Source organism: Micromys minutus (assembly GCF_963924665.1).
Source record: "Micromys minutus genome assembly, chromosome: 15".
NCBI classification, from domain to species: domain Eukaryota; kingdom Metazoa; phylum Chordata; class Mammalia; order Rodentia; family Muridae; genus Micromys; species Micromys minutus.
The window spans coordinates 29,380,417-29,397,061 of NC_137984.1; the positions used below are offsets into that span (position 1 = coordinate 29,380,417).

A 16,645-nucleotide genomic window follows, 5' to 3' on the forward strand; every position below is an offset into this window, starting at 1 on the left:
CACATGGCCGTGGTCCTCAACTGAACTCTTCAGTCTCTGTTTTTCCTCTTTCCAGTTTTGAAGTCTAAACCCACACTAATGCCCGCATGAACACATAAATGGCATACATAAGTTTTATATAAGACAAAACATTTGTTATGGGTGGGGAAAACAACCAAATTAACCAATCACAACTAAATGAGGACTCTGGGGAAAGGGCTTTGGAAGTCCACCTTCTAGTCGGAAAACGTAGTCAATACTGCGCTGTCTGCGTCAGTAAGTTAAATCTACTTGTTCCAAGGCTGCAGAAGGACCCCTAAATGCAATGACTGAAAACAGCAAGTTTGTAACAACAGTTCTGTGGTCAGGGACCTAGCAGGGATTCTGGCTTGGCAGTGAGCCTGGACCAAGGTCTTGTGAGCTGGCATTAGGCTGTGCACCAAGACTACGGCACTTACACATACCCGAAAGGCAGGAGGCCGTTGGCAGGCTCCGGGTGTTCATTGTCAAGGTTAGTCATGTGGGGCTCTCTACCCAGGGAAACTGGAGAGGGAAACTGACGTAAAAATGGATCAGAAGCCACAGGAGTAATCCCTGTCAGGCCCTAAGGGTGTGCTTCATTAGGAAGGTGTGTTTCTTTGGTCCAGCACACTCTATGGGAAGAGCTGTACAAGGGCACTGGACAATGGGACTGTGAGCTAACCTGAAGGCTTCCTGCTAGAATTTATTTACTTGAATGTGTGAGACACACATTCTTACTGTTGCCAGTGCATGTGTGTGCTCGCGTGTGTGCCTTTAGAGTCATTCTGTCAAATATTAAGTTGGAAGATGGGACCCCACATGGAGTCTTCACATCCACCTTAATCATCACCTTCCTCTCGCTAGTTCCAAGCTGTTCCGCACAGATAAGTTGTCCCCACCCCTCTGGCAAATCCTGACTTCACCCTCGTAGGGCCCACTCCAGGCTGGTTGCTGCAGGCTAGAGATAAGGTGCTGCCTGTGCTCAGCTTTGCCCCACCTTCTCTCATCAGCACCCGTGTCTCCATCAGAATCAGCGACGACGGAAGAGAGTTGTTCCTTTTCAACTTCCACTCTCTCAATTTCTTCAGAATTTTCCTCACAGAATCATCGAATTGTAGCTTGCAAGATGTTTGTGAAAATCCCCCTCCCTGTTAGTATTTTCTCCTAAGGGCAGTTCTTCAGAACCTTGGTGCTTGGTTTGCTTCAGCTTGACAGGAAGCCTGTTGGGTGAGATCCTTCCAGGAAAACTCGCTCTTTGTCCATCACACCATGCTGGTAACATCTGTAACTCTAGAAAACTGAGAGGGACTTCTGTGTCTTCGGGTATTTTTAATTTCTCATAACATCTTGTTCAGTTCTTTTCGGACTCATTATATCCTGCGAACCAGGAATGCTCAAACCATCACTCCAGGAACTAATATCCAAAAGAGGGGATGTGTCTGCCGGCTGATCAAATGCTTGCCTTGCATGGGTGGGAAGTGAAGGAAGTTTTTTACAGAACATGTTTCCCACATGCTGAGATACCTTTGAAGACAAAATAATTATAGTGATTAAGTCTGTGGATTCTTTTGATAACCCTGCATTAACCATGAGGGGGGAAGGAGGCTGAGGTAATTTCAGATGTGGAACATCTATATAGGTGTAGGAGGTGCACTCCTAGTATGTGGTAGGCCTTGTCTGTCTTCCAGAGTCTTGTGATGTTTGCAGCTGTAAAACTGGCTATCTGCTGGCTCCACGTTCCCTCTTCTCCCCTGGTTTTGCTGTGGTCCATCTGCTCCAAGTCCATTCTATCTCACCTTTCCACTCTGTGACACCACCACCAAAAACACATATCCGGTCAGCAGTGAACCACAAATCCAGACATCGGTACCTTGACATTAACCACTGGGCTCCTCCTCTGGGGTTCCCTTACCCTTGTCTCAATAATTTTGGCCCTGGATGGAAACCAGGCCACATCTGCATGATTTAAAATCCAAAATACAGCTGCACTCTGCTAATATTCATATACATATACACATACACACACACATACATATATATATTTCCAAATCCCACTCTTTTTATTGCATGCCTAACTAAGATCCACCCTCTAGGTTTCTGTTGTGACATGGGGTGGGTCTTTCCTCTTGATCATGTCCTTTCTCATGGGGTCTCCACCTCGGACACCCAAGCCTTCTCATTTTATTCGATGGCAATCTCTTGATTGTTTGCTCTCTGAACTCCCAAGTGTTAACTGGAGCCTTCCAACTCTGCTACTTTGGTTCCCAGTGACAAGGACTTCATGCCTGTCTTCTTTGATGGACAGCTACCACTAAGTGGGCCTTCCCCAGCCATCTGGTCTAGCTAGCAGATGGCACTTAGAACCTAACAGCTCCACTGGCTTTCAGGGAGGAAAAATTCCCACATGGGAACCCAGAAACAAGCAACAGCAAATCAAAGTCAAACAGAACTGACCTAGGAACTGTCTTTGTAAGTTTGCCAAGGGACATAGTATCCTCACTAAAGAAAAAAAAATCACTTAAAAAGAGTTCCATATTGTATCAACGTTAGTGCTTAGTTTCAACAATGTATCCTTTACATAAGATGTTATGTTAACACTGGACAGAGCAGGGTAAACTTTCTGTAGTAGTTTTGTAAATTTGCTACTTCCAAAATTATCCCAAAACAAAATGTAAACAAACAAACAAAACCAGCAACAGGAGTCTGGTGAAGACATTAAAATGTTGAGGTGTTTACCACAGAAGCATCCTCTTTCTTTTCTATTTTGAGACTGGCCTTGAACTCACTGTCTCAGTATCCTAAAATCCCAGAATTACAGGTGGGCGCTACATGCTGTGCTGAATAATCTTTCTTTCTTTTTTTTTTTCTTTCTTTCTTTCTTTCTTTTTTTTTTTTTTTTTTTTTTTTTTTTTTTTTTTTTTTTTGCTGCAGAGATGGCTCAGTGGCTTAGAGTACTTACTACTCTTCTAGAGGACCTGAATCACGTTCCCAGCACCCACACAAGCAACTCACAAATGTCTCTAACTCCAGTTCCAGGCAATCAGATGCTCTCTTCTGGTTCCCAGAAACACCAGGCACACACGGTACATAAAAATACATGCAGAAACAACACCTATCCACTCAATACAATTAAGATTAAAACATTTCCATATCCTAAAATTTCGACAAAGAATTATAGCAATGGGTAGTCTTTTTTTTTTTTAAATGTGTTTGTGTGTATATGTTTAAGAGTGTGATGGAGAACATGTGGAGGCCAGAGGCCCACACACAGTCTGCCCCATTGCTTTTCACCGTTTTTTGTTTGTTTGTTTAAGTAAAAGCCTCTCACCGAGGCTGCTCTGATTTGGTGAGAACAGGTAGCCAGTGGATTCCAGGAACCCCCTGCCTTTGCAGTGCTAGCTTTGTTTTCCCCTGATTTCTGAGGATCTGAACTCAGTTGCTTAGGCTTGTGTGGTAACACTTTACTGACTGAGCCATCTCTTTAGCCATGAAAGGACATTCTGAAGTTCTAGTCCCGATATACATATTTCTGGCTAATGGGTTCAGTCTTGTATAAATTTGATGACACACTAGTAGCTAGTAGTTGTGTCATCTGTGATAGCTCATTCTTTGGGGAAAGCTCATTCTTTAGGGACAGCTCTCTCTTTGGAGAATATAGTTGATCTATTATGACACCTGATATGCTTTAAGCCCATGAAAGAGTAAAGATTCCTTCTCTCATGAAACCCGTGTCCTAATGGGTCAGACTGAAATAACAATGAAAACTGCACACAATGAACAGATAGGTTATATTTATGGTTGGTCCCGAAGTAATGTTAGGAGAAAAGAGAGCAGAGAGAGAGGCAGAAACTCTAAAATGAAGGCTGGGCCATGTGCACTTTACATAAAGTGAGCAGAGCATGCCTTAGTGGGGTGAATTGATCAAAGACGAAGGTAAGGACTAGGCATGGTAACTCTAGCCTGTCACCAAGCACTTAGCAGGCTGAGGCAGGAGCTTTGCTGTGACTTTGATGCTAGCCTGGGATAGAGAATGTGATCCTGTCTCAAAGGAAAACAAATCCAAAAAAGCAACAACAACCAAAAATAAATAAATAAGTAAGTAAATAAATAAGAGAACAAAATCAATCAAACAAAACCCTCAACAGAAAAGCAAGCAAAGAAGGAGGACACTGGGGAGGGACATTCCAGATGGCATGGGTGCCCTGGCAGAGAGTAAGTCTACAGCGTTCAGGGAGCTGTCAGGAGCAAGTGAGCTGGAGCCTAGAGGTGCTGCTAGGATGAGGTCATCTGATGGATGCAGGATGAAGTCATCTGATGGATGTGCTGGTGAGAAATATAAATGCTATGCTTTCACCTTGACCGTGGAGCTTTTACAGGGTTTGTAGCAGGAGGATGACATGATTGTCTTAGGTATAAGCCAATCGCACTTCACCGTTACGTGAGTAACTCCGGTTTGGGAGGAGACACAGGGAGAAGAACCAGAGGCTGTAATTCGATAAGGAAGCCATCCAGAGACACTGGTGGTACTGGAGTTGGCCTTGTCAGCTCTCAAAAGCCAATTATTACCCCCCTTTTTTTCTTTTATAGAAAGTTTGCAAGCTAGTTGTTGAAACAAGCTATCATTAAAACTTAAATAAACCTAAAATTAAGTAAATTGTATTGCAAATGGAAGTAATACAGATTTAGATTTAGAGCTCACTGATTCCTGCTTTAAACCAAAATTATCTATCATTATTGTTTATTGGTATCTTTGTTCTTAGAGACATCTACACCCGAGATACAATCTGCCTGTTTTATTTGGTTTAAGTCCCAGAGATGTGGCGTTAATATGTGTCTCTTCCCAATTCTGTATCCAGAGACATTTAGGCTCTTGTCCGTTGCAGTGGGAGTCATTGGCACCGTGAGTGTCACCAAGCAGGATCTGTTTCCCTTTATAAAGAGATGGAACTGCTAACCATTCACCAGCACACAGCCATGATTTCCTTCCTGCCGCACGGGAATTGTACATCACTCTCGTCGGGTGCTTTTTGGTGACCTCTCTTCTAACACAGCCCCAATTATGGGGGGAGGAAAGGGGGGTAGAGGCTAAAAACAAACCTAAGTGAGTATTCCATATTAATATTACAACACCACAATGTAACCCATTTCTCTTGGGCTTTTCATCATTGCTACATACTAAGTTATGTGCAATTATATACCTGAGACTGAATTTTTAGTGCTGGCCCCAGCTTGAGTCCCATGGTGCCTCGAAGATGCTGTTCTGTGAGAAGGGGCAATGTTTCTCCATCAATTGCATGGTCCTTAAAGACCTGAAGAAACACAAAAGTCTTTATTAGCCTAGCTTCTGAGTCTCTAGCTAAGTCTTCACTTTATATGCAGATGGTTTGGTGTTGGACTATTTGCTTATAAAAAGCGACTTGGAGGTGACACAGAGCTATATAAACCTTTCTTTTGTTGTTGGTTTGTCTGGGCTCCAGTGCCATGTTGTCCTTAGTAATATTTGGAATGCTCCATAGTTCTGTTTGTTGGACTCACTTCAGTCTGGAGTAATTATCCGAGGGCAGCAGGTCTTAATTACTCTGCATCCCATAGGGCATTGTAGTGTCCATCCTTGAGTAAAGGGATGGTAGGCGGGGCCAACCCCAACAACAGCATGCAGGCAAATGCAATGCCTTTTGTCTTCTGAGTTAAGTATATAGTGAAAAGGGCCAGGAAAGCATGGGTAAGAGTTGGCCACTGGGCCTTCCCAGCAGGGCCTGCTCTGACGCTATTCAGTCCCATGATGCCTTTCTTTTAGGCTGGGAAGACTACTGCTGATGGTTAGAGGTTTCACTCAGGTAAGGAAGTGGATATGAAGAAATGTGTTGATCTGCGGTGGTTTCACCACATAACGTCCAACTAAGCCTTCTGTGCTTACCTCTGAGCATGCTCTTCACATCTCCCCTACCCTCCTCAGACTTTAGATCTTATAGGGTTCTCGTTCATTTTCAGACAACCTTCTAATTTAGAAAGAAAGGAAAAGAGAACAGTGGCACAGTCCCCATAAGTCTGAATGATGGGCCTAAAATTGCCACTGCCTGATTAGTGGAAGAGGGCTCGATCTCTGCATGTTTGATGTGGCTCTTCATCCTTCCCATGGTAGGTGTTCACGGTGAGAACCCTTCTTTAATCTCCAACCTCACCGTTGTGGTTCCATTAACATTTAAGTGGGTCACTACCATTTCAAAATATTACACCTCCATATCTTCCCTCTCCTCTCTTCCCTTCACAAGTGGAGTAGGACACTCTTGTGGCCATTGATGAAATGGGTTGGGGTGCTCTTGTGGCCATTGATGAAATGGGTTGGGGTGCTCTTGTGGCCATTGATGAAATGGGGTGGGACACTGTTGTGGCCATTGATGAAATGGGGTGGGACACTGTTGTGGCCATTGATGAAATGGGGTGGGACGCTGTTGTGGCCATTCTGTCACTTCCTGTCATTCTTCATTCTCAAGAGTTCTGGGCTCTGCTCCCTGTCATTCTCCTAATCCTGTCCCCTTGGGTCTGTAGGTGCCTGTGGTGTACCAAACACGTCCAGTCATCTCTCAGTCCTGGGTTCTTCTACTTGGTACATTTCTGGCCAGCCGGCAATGTCAACCAGCCTCTTGTGGAGGTGACCATCTTAGGTGCTGAAGGCTCCTGAATATCTATGGTTTTATTTTTATTTTGGTCTTGGGTTTTTTGTTTTGTTTTGTTTTGTTTTGCTTTTGAGACAGGGCCTCATACAGCCCAGTTTGGCACCCAAACTGGCTGTGTAGTCAAGAATGACCTTGACATTCAGACTCCAGTGGGATCATAGGCTTGTGCCGCCATGCTAGTGTTTACGTGGTATTAGGGATTGGACACAGCACTTTGTGCCGCGTAGGCTTGAGGTACCCTTCTTACTGGTGCAGATTATGTCATGAGTATGACACAGGTCCATACCTGTGTTTTTGTTTTTGGTTTTTTTTTTTTTTTTTTTTTTTTTTTTTAGCAATTTTAGATATTGATAGAGATGAATAATTTATCTGCCAAGTTCCTTGAACTGGCCATTTGCTTAGAGCAAACTGTTGAAGAGTTTCCTGGCCGTTCCTGAACAGCTTCTCACCAACCTCCTCGCTGCAGCTCTGTATGTCTTTCCTTGCTTTTGCTTTTTGATTAAGCTTCTTTCATAGAGAAGATAACAAGAACAAGTTACAGTACAGTAGGAAGTACCACAGTGCCGACGACACGTGTATGATTTAAACAATTAAATCTGTGTAGGGCTTGGTTTTCTCAAGGCTTTGTTCTTTGTTTCAGATGGGGGGATGTGTCCCATCGTATAGCTTAGTCTGGCCTCGAACTCACAGTTTTTTTTGACCGAGCTTCCTAGTGCAGAGATTCCAGGTATGTGCTGTCACACTCGATACTAGACAGGGTTTCAAGACTTCATTTGCATGAGGCTAGCAAAGAGGAGAGACAGTGGGTGTAAAGTTGACCTGTCCCAGGAAGTTGAAAAAAAAACATTCAAAGTATGGGGTTGTGAATAAAAGTCAAGAAGACATTGTTGGAAAAGCCTCTGTGAGAACTATGTGTGAACTGGTCTTTCTGGGCTGTGTACCCAGAATGCACTGGTGTCTCCTCATTTCTGCAGTTATTTCTCAGAGAGTCGCATTGGTGCTTCGCAGGGCAGCTGGGCCTTGCAGTTGATGTCATCTGCCATAGCCCAAAGGGAGACTTCAAAATGTGACCACTCTATTTGTGCATGTGAGAAACTTCTAGAAATAAATGGTAGATTTCCTTGGACTACTGGTACCCTGTTGGCGACAGACAACAAGCCAGTAAAGTCAGAAACATTGATGTTTGTATGACTTCTGTCTATCCACAAAGGGACAAAGAATGTAAAAATGTAAAGCATAAGACATATGTGACACTGTTGCCAGATTTGTGCTTGTATGTGGTGTGGGTATGTGTGTGTGTGTGCATGTGTGTATGTATGTGTATGTGTGTGTAGGTATGTGTATGTCTGTATGTGTGTGTATATGTGTGTAGGTGTGTGTATGTGTGTGTGTGCATGTGTGTGTGTGTGTGTGTGAGAGAGAGAGAGAGAGAGAGAGAGGGAGGGAGGGAGGGAGGGAGGGAGAGAGAGAGAGAGAGAGAGAGAGAGAGAGAGAGAGAGAGAGACTTCTTGGAATTTAATTAAAGTCCTCTTGCTTGTAGGACAGTCTACTGATTGAACCATGTTCAAGCCCCTTTTGTTCTTTCTCAGGACAAAGTACGTATGTAGTAAGTATTTCTCATTTTTCCTGGATATTTAGCCTCTGAGTCACCTTTCTGGTAAGTCTTGACAGAACAGTAAATGAAACTAAATAACGGCTTCCCCAGCTTTCTCTGACACCTGTGGCCACCAGTCATAGGCACCTCTCCGTGAGCGACAGAGCCATAAAATAGAATTCTTTTCAGGGGCAGACACACAAAGCTCGTCATGTATTAAATACTTTCAAACTCTCCCAATTGTGAAAACATGTGAAGTTACCTGGGCATAGTCTGAACAGCCTGGAAGGCTTCGGATGAAGTCATACACATCGTCCACAGTCCACTTCTGAATAGCAGACAAAGAACGGTTTTCCCTAAGTGCAACCGGCTCCTGTGTCCCTTTTACGTGAAAAGAAAACTATCATGTGGTATAGAATTTCCATTGGGGAGGAGAAGCTCAGAACACAGGTTTGCATTTAGCTATGTGAACCCACTAACGTCTGTCACCCCAGGGTGCACCATTTATATAGGCCAAGTTTGTTTCCCCTGTCTTAAAGTCCCTTCAGTGATGTAAATAAATGAATAGAGAGGTTCCAGATTTGCTCTATGATCTCTGAGGTGCTGATAGAAAGGCTCTGTGAGCATTCATACTAATGCACCATGTTCTGTGCTCTCCTGAGACCATCATGATCTGAGCATTTGTGAGCCAAGACCCTCAGGGTGAAGCAGTGGGTATGGTGACTACTTCAGTGCTCTAGCTTAACCATCAAATTGACACAACCTGAAATTATCCAATAAGGGACACTCAATGGGATCATTGCCTAAATCAGATTCATGTGTTGGCAGGTCTGTCGGGGGCTGAGGGTCGTCTTGATTGTCAGTTGATGTGGGAGGGCCCAGCCCACTGTGGGCATTACCATCCCCTAGGTAGGTGGTCTTAAACCATATAAAAAAAGCTAATTATTATAAACCTTCCTGTAAGAGGGCAAGCAGAATTGTTCTTCAGCCATGAAGTGAATTCACGCCTTGGAGGTGAGGCCGAGTAGAATAGCAAGCAGGCAGGTCAAGTTCCTGTCTTGAGCTCCTGTAGAACTGCAACCTGAATGGACACTTCTCTTACATTACTTTAGTCACACTGTTCTATCACAGTGTCAGGAAGGAAACCGCAACAATCAGGACCACATCACGTGTCTGTGTTTTAATTTGTTTTTTCTAAACAAGTGCCAAGGAGCTACCCGATATGGGATTTTTCTCCGAAATACCATAATACTTATAAAGCTGAAAAGTTTGGGCTTTGGTTGATTTTTCTACGTTTGGAAACAGGGGAGATAGAATTTATATTGTAGAATAAAAGGTCTCTGTGCTGAAGACATCACAGTTAATTAAATTAAATTTTTAATTAAAAATCTCCATACTTTCTTATACTTAACTCTTTGAATCTGTGTTGAGTGGTTTTTATACAGCTATAGCGAGAGTGTGTTGCTTTTAATATGACTTATGAAAAGTAATGTAATGAAATGACCTCTAAGAAGTCACTTAAAATGGCATTAAGAAAATGGAGGTGGAGACAGGAGAAATGGTCCAGTACTTAAGAGCACCGACTGTATCTCCCAAATGACCTGGGTTTGAATCTCAACTCCCACATGGCAGCTCACAACCACCAAACAACCCGCTGCTCTTTTCTGGTTTCTGTGAGCACTGTACACTCCCGATGTACCTACAGACATGCTGGGAAAGCCCCCATACGCATATAATATGAATACGTAAGTACTTTTTACAGGATGGAGATGAGGAGGTAGACAGAGGGCCTGAAAATGGGGCTGGAGGCCAGAAGGAGCAGGGCTATCACTTCCCTCCACAGGGGGAAGAAGCTGCCACCCTGGAGCTGCTGGGGACGTGCCCTTGGTCCCAGACACTAACCTGGCAGAGTCAGAATAGAGACCGGCAGGCAGACCTCATTCTTTTCATCACAGTCTTCATAGTCCTGTTCAGCCGGCTTCCCCTTGCCATCGTCCCACGCCTTTGCCTCCAGGGAAGAGGCTTTTCTCTGGTTTGGCTGGAGCTCTCCGAGGGGGTTGGTGAGGACTGTAGTTGACTTTCCATCAGTGACCCTTGACTTCTGCTGGCTGTCTACGTCGATTTCTGGATCTTTGATATACTCTTCCTCTTCATAGGGAACTGTGGGCATCTGACCTGAGCTTTTATCTTCCACTTGACTTTTGAAACTCTCGGCGTCGATCTCTGGAGGCTTCTGGTAAACTACACCTCTCCTGAGTCGGTATTTCTGGCCCCAGCACTCTGTCAAGTGTGGTCTAGTCGCTAGCAGAATAGGGTTTCCCTGAAGCTGTCTGACGGTGCTCCTGTGAAAATGCACATCACTGGATGGTAGTGTGCTCCTGCCCTGGAAACCTGTGGGGCCACCCAGGCAAGTTGACCCATAGAAGAGTGGTATCCCCAGACCAGAGAGTCCTTTGGGATTAACTCTTTCCATTCTACGTTGCTGGTAAAGAGAATACATTTCCATTTCTGTCCTGAAAACAATATAATATAGTTTATACAATCATCAGACAATCATTAGAAATCTATTTTACAGTTATCTATCTATCTATCTATCTATCTATCTATCTATTTATCTACCTACCTATCATCTATCTAGTGTGTGGAGATGTAGATACATGAATGTCATTGTGTGTTGTGGAAGTCAGATGACAATGTGAGGACATTGAATCTCCTTCTACTTTGTGGGTGCCAGGGATCAAACTCGAATTGTCAGGTTTAGCAGCAAACACCTTGATTTCCTGAGCCACCCAGAATCATGATTTTAACAGCCCTTGCCTTTCTTAACCAGCTCCTATTTCCCTTTCCCTATCCCTGCACTGTTAAGAACGTGGCCTATGGAAGAGGGCCTGCAAGTGGAGGATTGGTGTGCATGTTATAATGCACACCTGAGATCCGTGTCCAGACAGTGGCCTGTTGTACTCAGCTTTAATAGGTATGGGGACGGTGCAGCTCTAAGTAGTTTCCTGCCAGACACTGAACTTCATAGAGGTGCTTAATTCCTCAGTGCAATGATAGTCAGTGGGACTAAATTAGTGCTTGTCTTGGCGGGTCTACGTCAATGTGCATAGACGGACGTCTAGGAAAGGAGGCTTGCTTTCAGCCACCGCCTGGACCCTCAGAGTTCTGTGGTGGGAAACTGTAAGCCCATGTCTTCCCTCTTCCTGAGGTCAAAATCTGTTTATTATGGATGTGCCTTATTTACTGCTGACCGCAAAAGCGGAAGACCATTGCTAGGATGATATGGGACTTCCTGAGTGTGGGTGGGGTCCTCTGAAGTGGACTTGGTGAGCTGCACTCCTCTCTTCATCCAGAGCTGAAATGACGGAAGGCAGAAATCTCAGAGTGGAATCTGCCAGTGGAAACTGCAGAGGATTCACAGCCAGCAGGTTTTATTATGGGTCAATGGGAAGCCTCTGAAGGTGCAATCTATCCACTCTTTGTGGTGTGAGCATGGGGAGGTACATGTATGTGTTGTGTGTAGTGTGTACCTGTGCACATGCATGCAGAGACCATAGGTTTCTTCCTGTTTCTCTCTATCCTCTTCCATCAAGATAGGTCTTTTACCTAACCTTTGGCTCACCTGTTTTTGGCTAGGCTGACTGGACAGCAAGTCCCAGAAAGCCTTCTGTTGCTGATCCCTGTTTCTGTCCCTGAGATTAAAAGCATGTGCACCCACACCGGGCTTTGTATGTGGATGTGACCTCAAGACACAAGGTGCAGCAAGCGTTTTTACTAAACTGTTAAATCCCCAGACCCCACTGTCTGATTTTTACTCTTCCTTTTACTATTACAACGCTTGTATATATGTTTGTAATATATTCTATAATGTACCCGAAGGACCTCTGTAAATGACTAAATGATTGGTGTGTGTGTGTGTGTGTGTGTGTGTGTGTGTGTGTGTGTGGCATATGTTCTTTATCATATCCATTATGTACACTTATTATATTTATATGGATTCATTCAATTTACTTAAAACAAACTCATGAACAAGGAGTGCAGGTAATAAAGAGAAGACAAACCAAGCAATATTGTTAGGTTACCTGGCAGCGTGATGTCTTTCAAACATCTCATTCCTTGTGGTCACTGCCTTTATGGGTTCAGGTGGTAAAATGCCCCAGCCTTGAGGGTGGAGAAAGAACCATACCATCACCAAAACAAGTTAAAAGCATGCACTTGAAAGTAATAAAAGAATTCAAAACCGAATCTTCAGAAAGTCTTAGGTTGGAATGGGATGTGGGTAATGGTATTAGCTCATTACTGCTGAGAATCTTAGTTTGGTGAGAACCCAATAAACACTCCTGAATCAACAGCAGATAACCTTTTATTATAAAATTTTAATTGTCAATCTTCAGGTGCCACTTTCCTGTTATACTTGAAAAGGGAAAGCGAGGGCCTGTTAAAATCATATTTCTGGTGGTCCCAGGATAGCCCAGCAAATCAAGGTTCTTGCTGTCAAGCCTAAAAACCTGAGTTTGATTGGTCTGCTTTTTTCTTGTCCTAATTATATTCATTTTCAAGGTACAATGAAATGTTTTGATACATGCTTACATTGGAAGAATGGTTAAATCAAGATAATTAACACATCTATCATCTCATATCTTTATGGTGCAGACATTGGAAGTCAATCACCAACTTGTAAGTTTGTAACATTGTTATTCCCCAGACATGAGCTGCCACAAGAAATTAACTCTCAGCTCAAATCTCTTTGAAATTCCTCAGCTCTTCGAATGCTGCGAGTCTTCCCTCATTCATGATTAAATTGGTACCTGGAAGAGCTAAGCAACTCACCCTTGCTTACACAATGGTAGTACCAGAAGCTCAACCAGGAAAGCAAGTGTGCAAATTGCACAGGTGTAAACTCCCACCCAGTTCTCCAGCACCCGTGACACAGCCACTGTTCAAACAGGGTTCCACAGCCTGGCCCAGGTGCGCATTGCTCATACCTGAGTAGAAGTGACCCGGCAGAGGGTTTGGGACATTTGCATTTGGGAGGCCAGCAGATCCAAATTGGGAAGGAACACAAAACTGACTTGGGTCAGTTGAAGCTATACCGGAAGACAAGACATCTCTAGGAGGAAGGGGGAAAAAAGACATAAAATAGGTAGAAAATGGTTGGAATTTTAGGAAGTTTCTATTGCTTAGTGTGATAATCAAAGTTCACTGTTAACTAGAGTTAGGATCATATAGAAAATTGAGGCATGCTTCTTGGCACATTCATGAGGGCATTTCAAGAGGGTTACCGGGGTGGAGAATGTGGCTGAGATCTCATGAGAACTTGATGAAGTCAGAGAAGACGGTGAACAGAAGGCCAGCATCGGCCCTTTCCTGGCCCAGGATGGCATGAGTTATTCTGCGGTAGACCATCACCTTCCTTGTGTGATGGACAGATCCTCTGGAAGTGTGGGCCAGCACTTGTCTGCCCCTTTAAAGTATATAAGGCATATTCAGCAACACAAAAGTAACTAGTTCACTTATGTGCTGGGCTTTTAATAGCCACTTGGAACTCCATTGAAACTGAGGAGCAGAAGAAGTGATACACTGAAGTCTCACTGATTATGGAAAAATATGGTGAGAAAGATTAGGAGGAGAGGCCACAGCATGCAAGATAGCTTAGGGTTATCTCGGGGAATGACCCGCTCAAGTCAATGCCATGGTCAGAATATTTACAATGGGCATTAGTTCTGACCACACAGTCTGGTCTTAGTGATCCTCTGTCCTTATTTAATGATTCTTTGGTGGCATCTGCCACCGAGGATTAATGTTTGGTCACCTCAGAGGGCAAGTTGCTTATTTTGCAAATTACAGAAGCCTTTCTGGGTCACATTTTGTTGTTTAAATTCTGTGAACAAGGACAATTAGTGCGTTTTATTTTCTCTATAGAATGTCAAATCATTCTAAAGAAGGGAAGCTAGGATATTGCCAGAACATGCAACCAAAATGCTTATAATTCACTGCTATTGATTTTTTCTGACAAGCTTTCCAGGAATTCAGATGCTGCAGATTTAGTTAAGATAGAACCTTAATCTGATAGGATTGGTTTTCTTTTAAAATGAGTAGAAGACTCTGGAGGGCATTCTGCATGTGCACACAGAGGACACCTGCATGCACACACAGAGAACACCTGCATGTGCACACAGAGAACACCTGCATATGCACACAGAGGACACCTGCATGTGCACACAGAGAACACCTGCATGTGCACACAGAAGACAGGCCAAGCAAGGACACAGGAAGTGGAACTCACCAGAAATGAACTGGGCAACACCATGAGTTTGGACTTGTAGATTTCAAAACTGAGGACCAAAATATCTTTGATTTTTACCTTTACTTAAAAATATGTTTATGGACATCTCACCTGATGTATGTCTGTGTGTTATGTGTGTGCAGTGTTGGAAAGGCCAAAAAGGGTGTTGGATCCACTGAAACTAGAGTTAGAGACAACTGTGAGCTGTCATGTGAGTGCTGGGAATTGAACCTGCTCCTCTGGAAAGGTCAGCCAGTGCTGTGACCTCTGACCAATCTCTTCAGCATGGAATTTCTGTTATTGAAACCATGCTGTCTTCTGTGTTTTATTATGGTGGCCTTAGAAGTCTAATCTAGCAGTTTTTGCACTTGGTAATACCGGTTGTGTTCCAAATAAATGTGATTTCTTAGTGAATTAGTAGGTGAAACAAGCTTCCGAGGGAAAGCAGTGCCTTACGCTTGAAGGTGAGGCCAGGGAGTGCCTTGAGTCATGGTACCACAGTCCATGAAGATAACCTCTGTGTTCTTTATCATCTAATGCTTACATTATCCCAAACTCTGGTGATGTTTTATCAGGCTCTCTTCTTTTTAAAAAAAGACTTATTTATTATATATATCTACACTATCACTGTCTTCAGACACACCAGAAGAGGGCATCAGATCCCATTACAGAAGGTTGTAAGCCACCGTGTGGTTGCTGGGATTTGACTTGGAAGAACAGTCAGTGCTCTTAACCACTGAGCCATCTCTCCAGCCCTGTCCTCTCCTATGATTGCACTATTAGATTGGAGAGAAATACCTGTCCACAATTGGAGGCCCAAATGGTGAGGGAGCCATTGGGACCCTCTGGGGTCCTGATGTCAGTAAAGAGTTCACAGACATCACTGGGTTTGTCATCAGATTTCTTGACTCCGCTGGAAATCTAAAAAGAAACAGACATGTACATTAACAAATAACCCACTGGAAAACATTTTCCTCTATGTGTGTATGTGTGTACTCATTTATACACGTGTGAAAAGCACGTGTATCTTGTTCCTCAAGAGCAGTCTACTTTGTGTTTTGGGCACCTGGGACTGGCCAGTGATGCCCAGGCATTCTCCTGTTTTGTTGGTCCAGAGCTAGGATCACAGTAGCACGCTATTATACCTGTTTTGCTTTTGTGTGTGTTCTGGGGACTGAACTCATGTCTGTATGCCTACACTTTTGTGAATTACTTGAATTCTTCTTAAACACAATGATAACCTCTTGGTACTTTCAGAACACTTGGAAAGATTAATTCCACTAGGCTTTCAGATTATACAAAACCTCCCCCCAAGAAAGGAAGTGCCTTACACTCTCTGTGTGCCCCCTGGAATTTGTTATAGCCCACAGGGCAATGCTGCACCGCCTCAAAGCAATGAGAACACAGAAGCAGCCCTGGAATCTTGCAGAGCCACCAGCTCCCTTCTCACAACTATTTCCAGAGGTGGAAATGCACAAACCCATATGTTCAGAAAATACTCCTATATAGTTGATAAGATTAAAACAGAAAATGAGGAGAGAGAATTCCTCTTAATGGCTAAAATGATATCTAATTAGGGTGGATGTGGGCTGGCTGCCTAAGATGGTTTAATTAGAACAGAGGACCAAATTATGTTCATGTGCATATAAATACATGTTTGCTTATGTTGCCTTCAGAATCCAGTGATTAGGGAGGATCTGTGGTTAAAGGGATGCTGGGTCCCTTACAGTTTCTCATTGAATTTGGTGTCCTTGGAATAATTTTAAATATTAAACAACACTAGATAACAGGTCATTTTTCTCTTTTCTTTCATTCTCAATTGTCATCCTAAAAATCTAAGACAAAAAGGAAAGGAATGGGACTTCCCAGCATCCGTGAGCCCTGGGTTCAATCCCTGCCATGGTTAAAAAAAAAAAAAAAAGAAAAGCAGGAAATTCTCTGATTTTTCGTGGAGATATTTGTTTTTCTTTCTTCTTTCTTCCCTTTCTTGTGTGCCACTTGGTGTTATTTTTAAAAATACCTATAAATTTATTGGGACAGTCTGAAAACTAAAAATGTAACAGAAGTTAGAGATGCTATGGCTTTTCC

At 43.4% G+C, this 16,645-nt stretch overlaps 1 protein-coding gene across 1 annotated transcript; it reads right to left on the reverse strand.

The window, feature by feature from the left end:
* Positions 1 to 1,329: 1,329 nt before the first annotated feature.
* SAMD7 (sterile alpha motif domain containing 7) lies at positions 1,330 to 15,453 on the reverse strand (the record flags this gene model as incomplete). The annotated part of the gene is made up of 7 exons (XM_080929159.1): positions 1,330 to 1,524; positions 5,199 to 5,309; positions 8,534 to 8,652; positions 10,174 to 10,784; positions 12,354 to 12,432; positions 13,257 to 13,381; positions 15,356 to 15,453. The coding sequence occupies 7 exons, from the start codon at positions 15,451 to 15,453 to the stop codon at positions 1,330 to 1,332; spliced, it is 1,338 nt and encodes a 445-aa protein (XP_080785285.1).
* Positions 15,454 to 16,645: the final 1,192 nt, after the last annotated feature.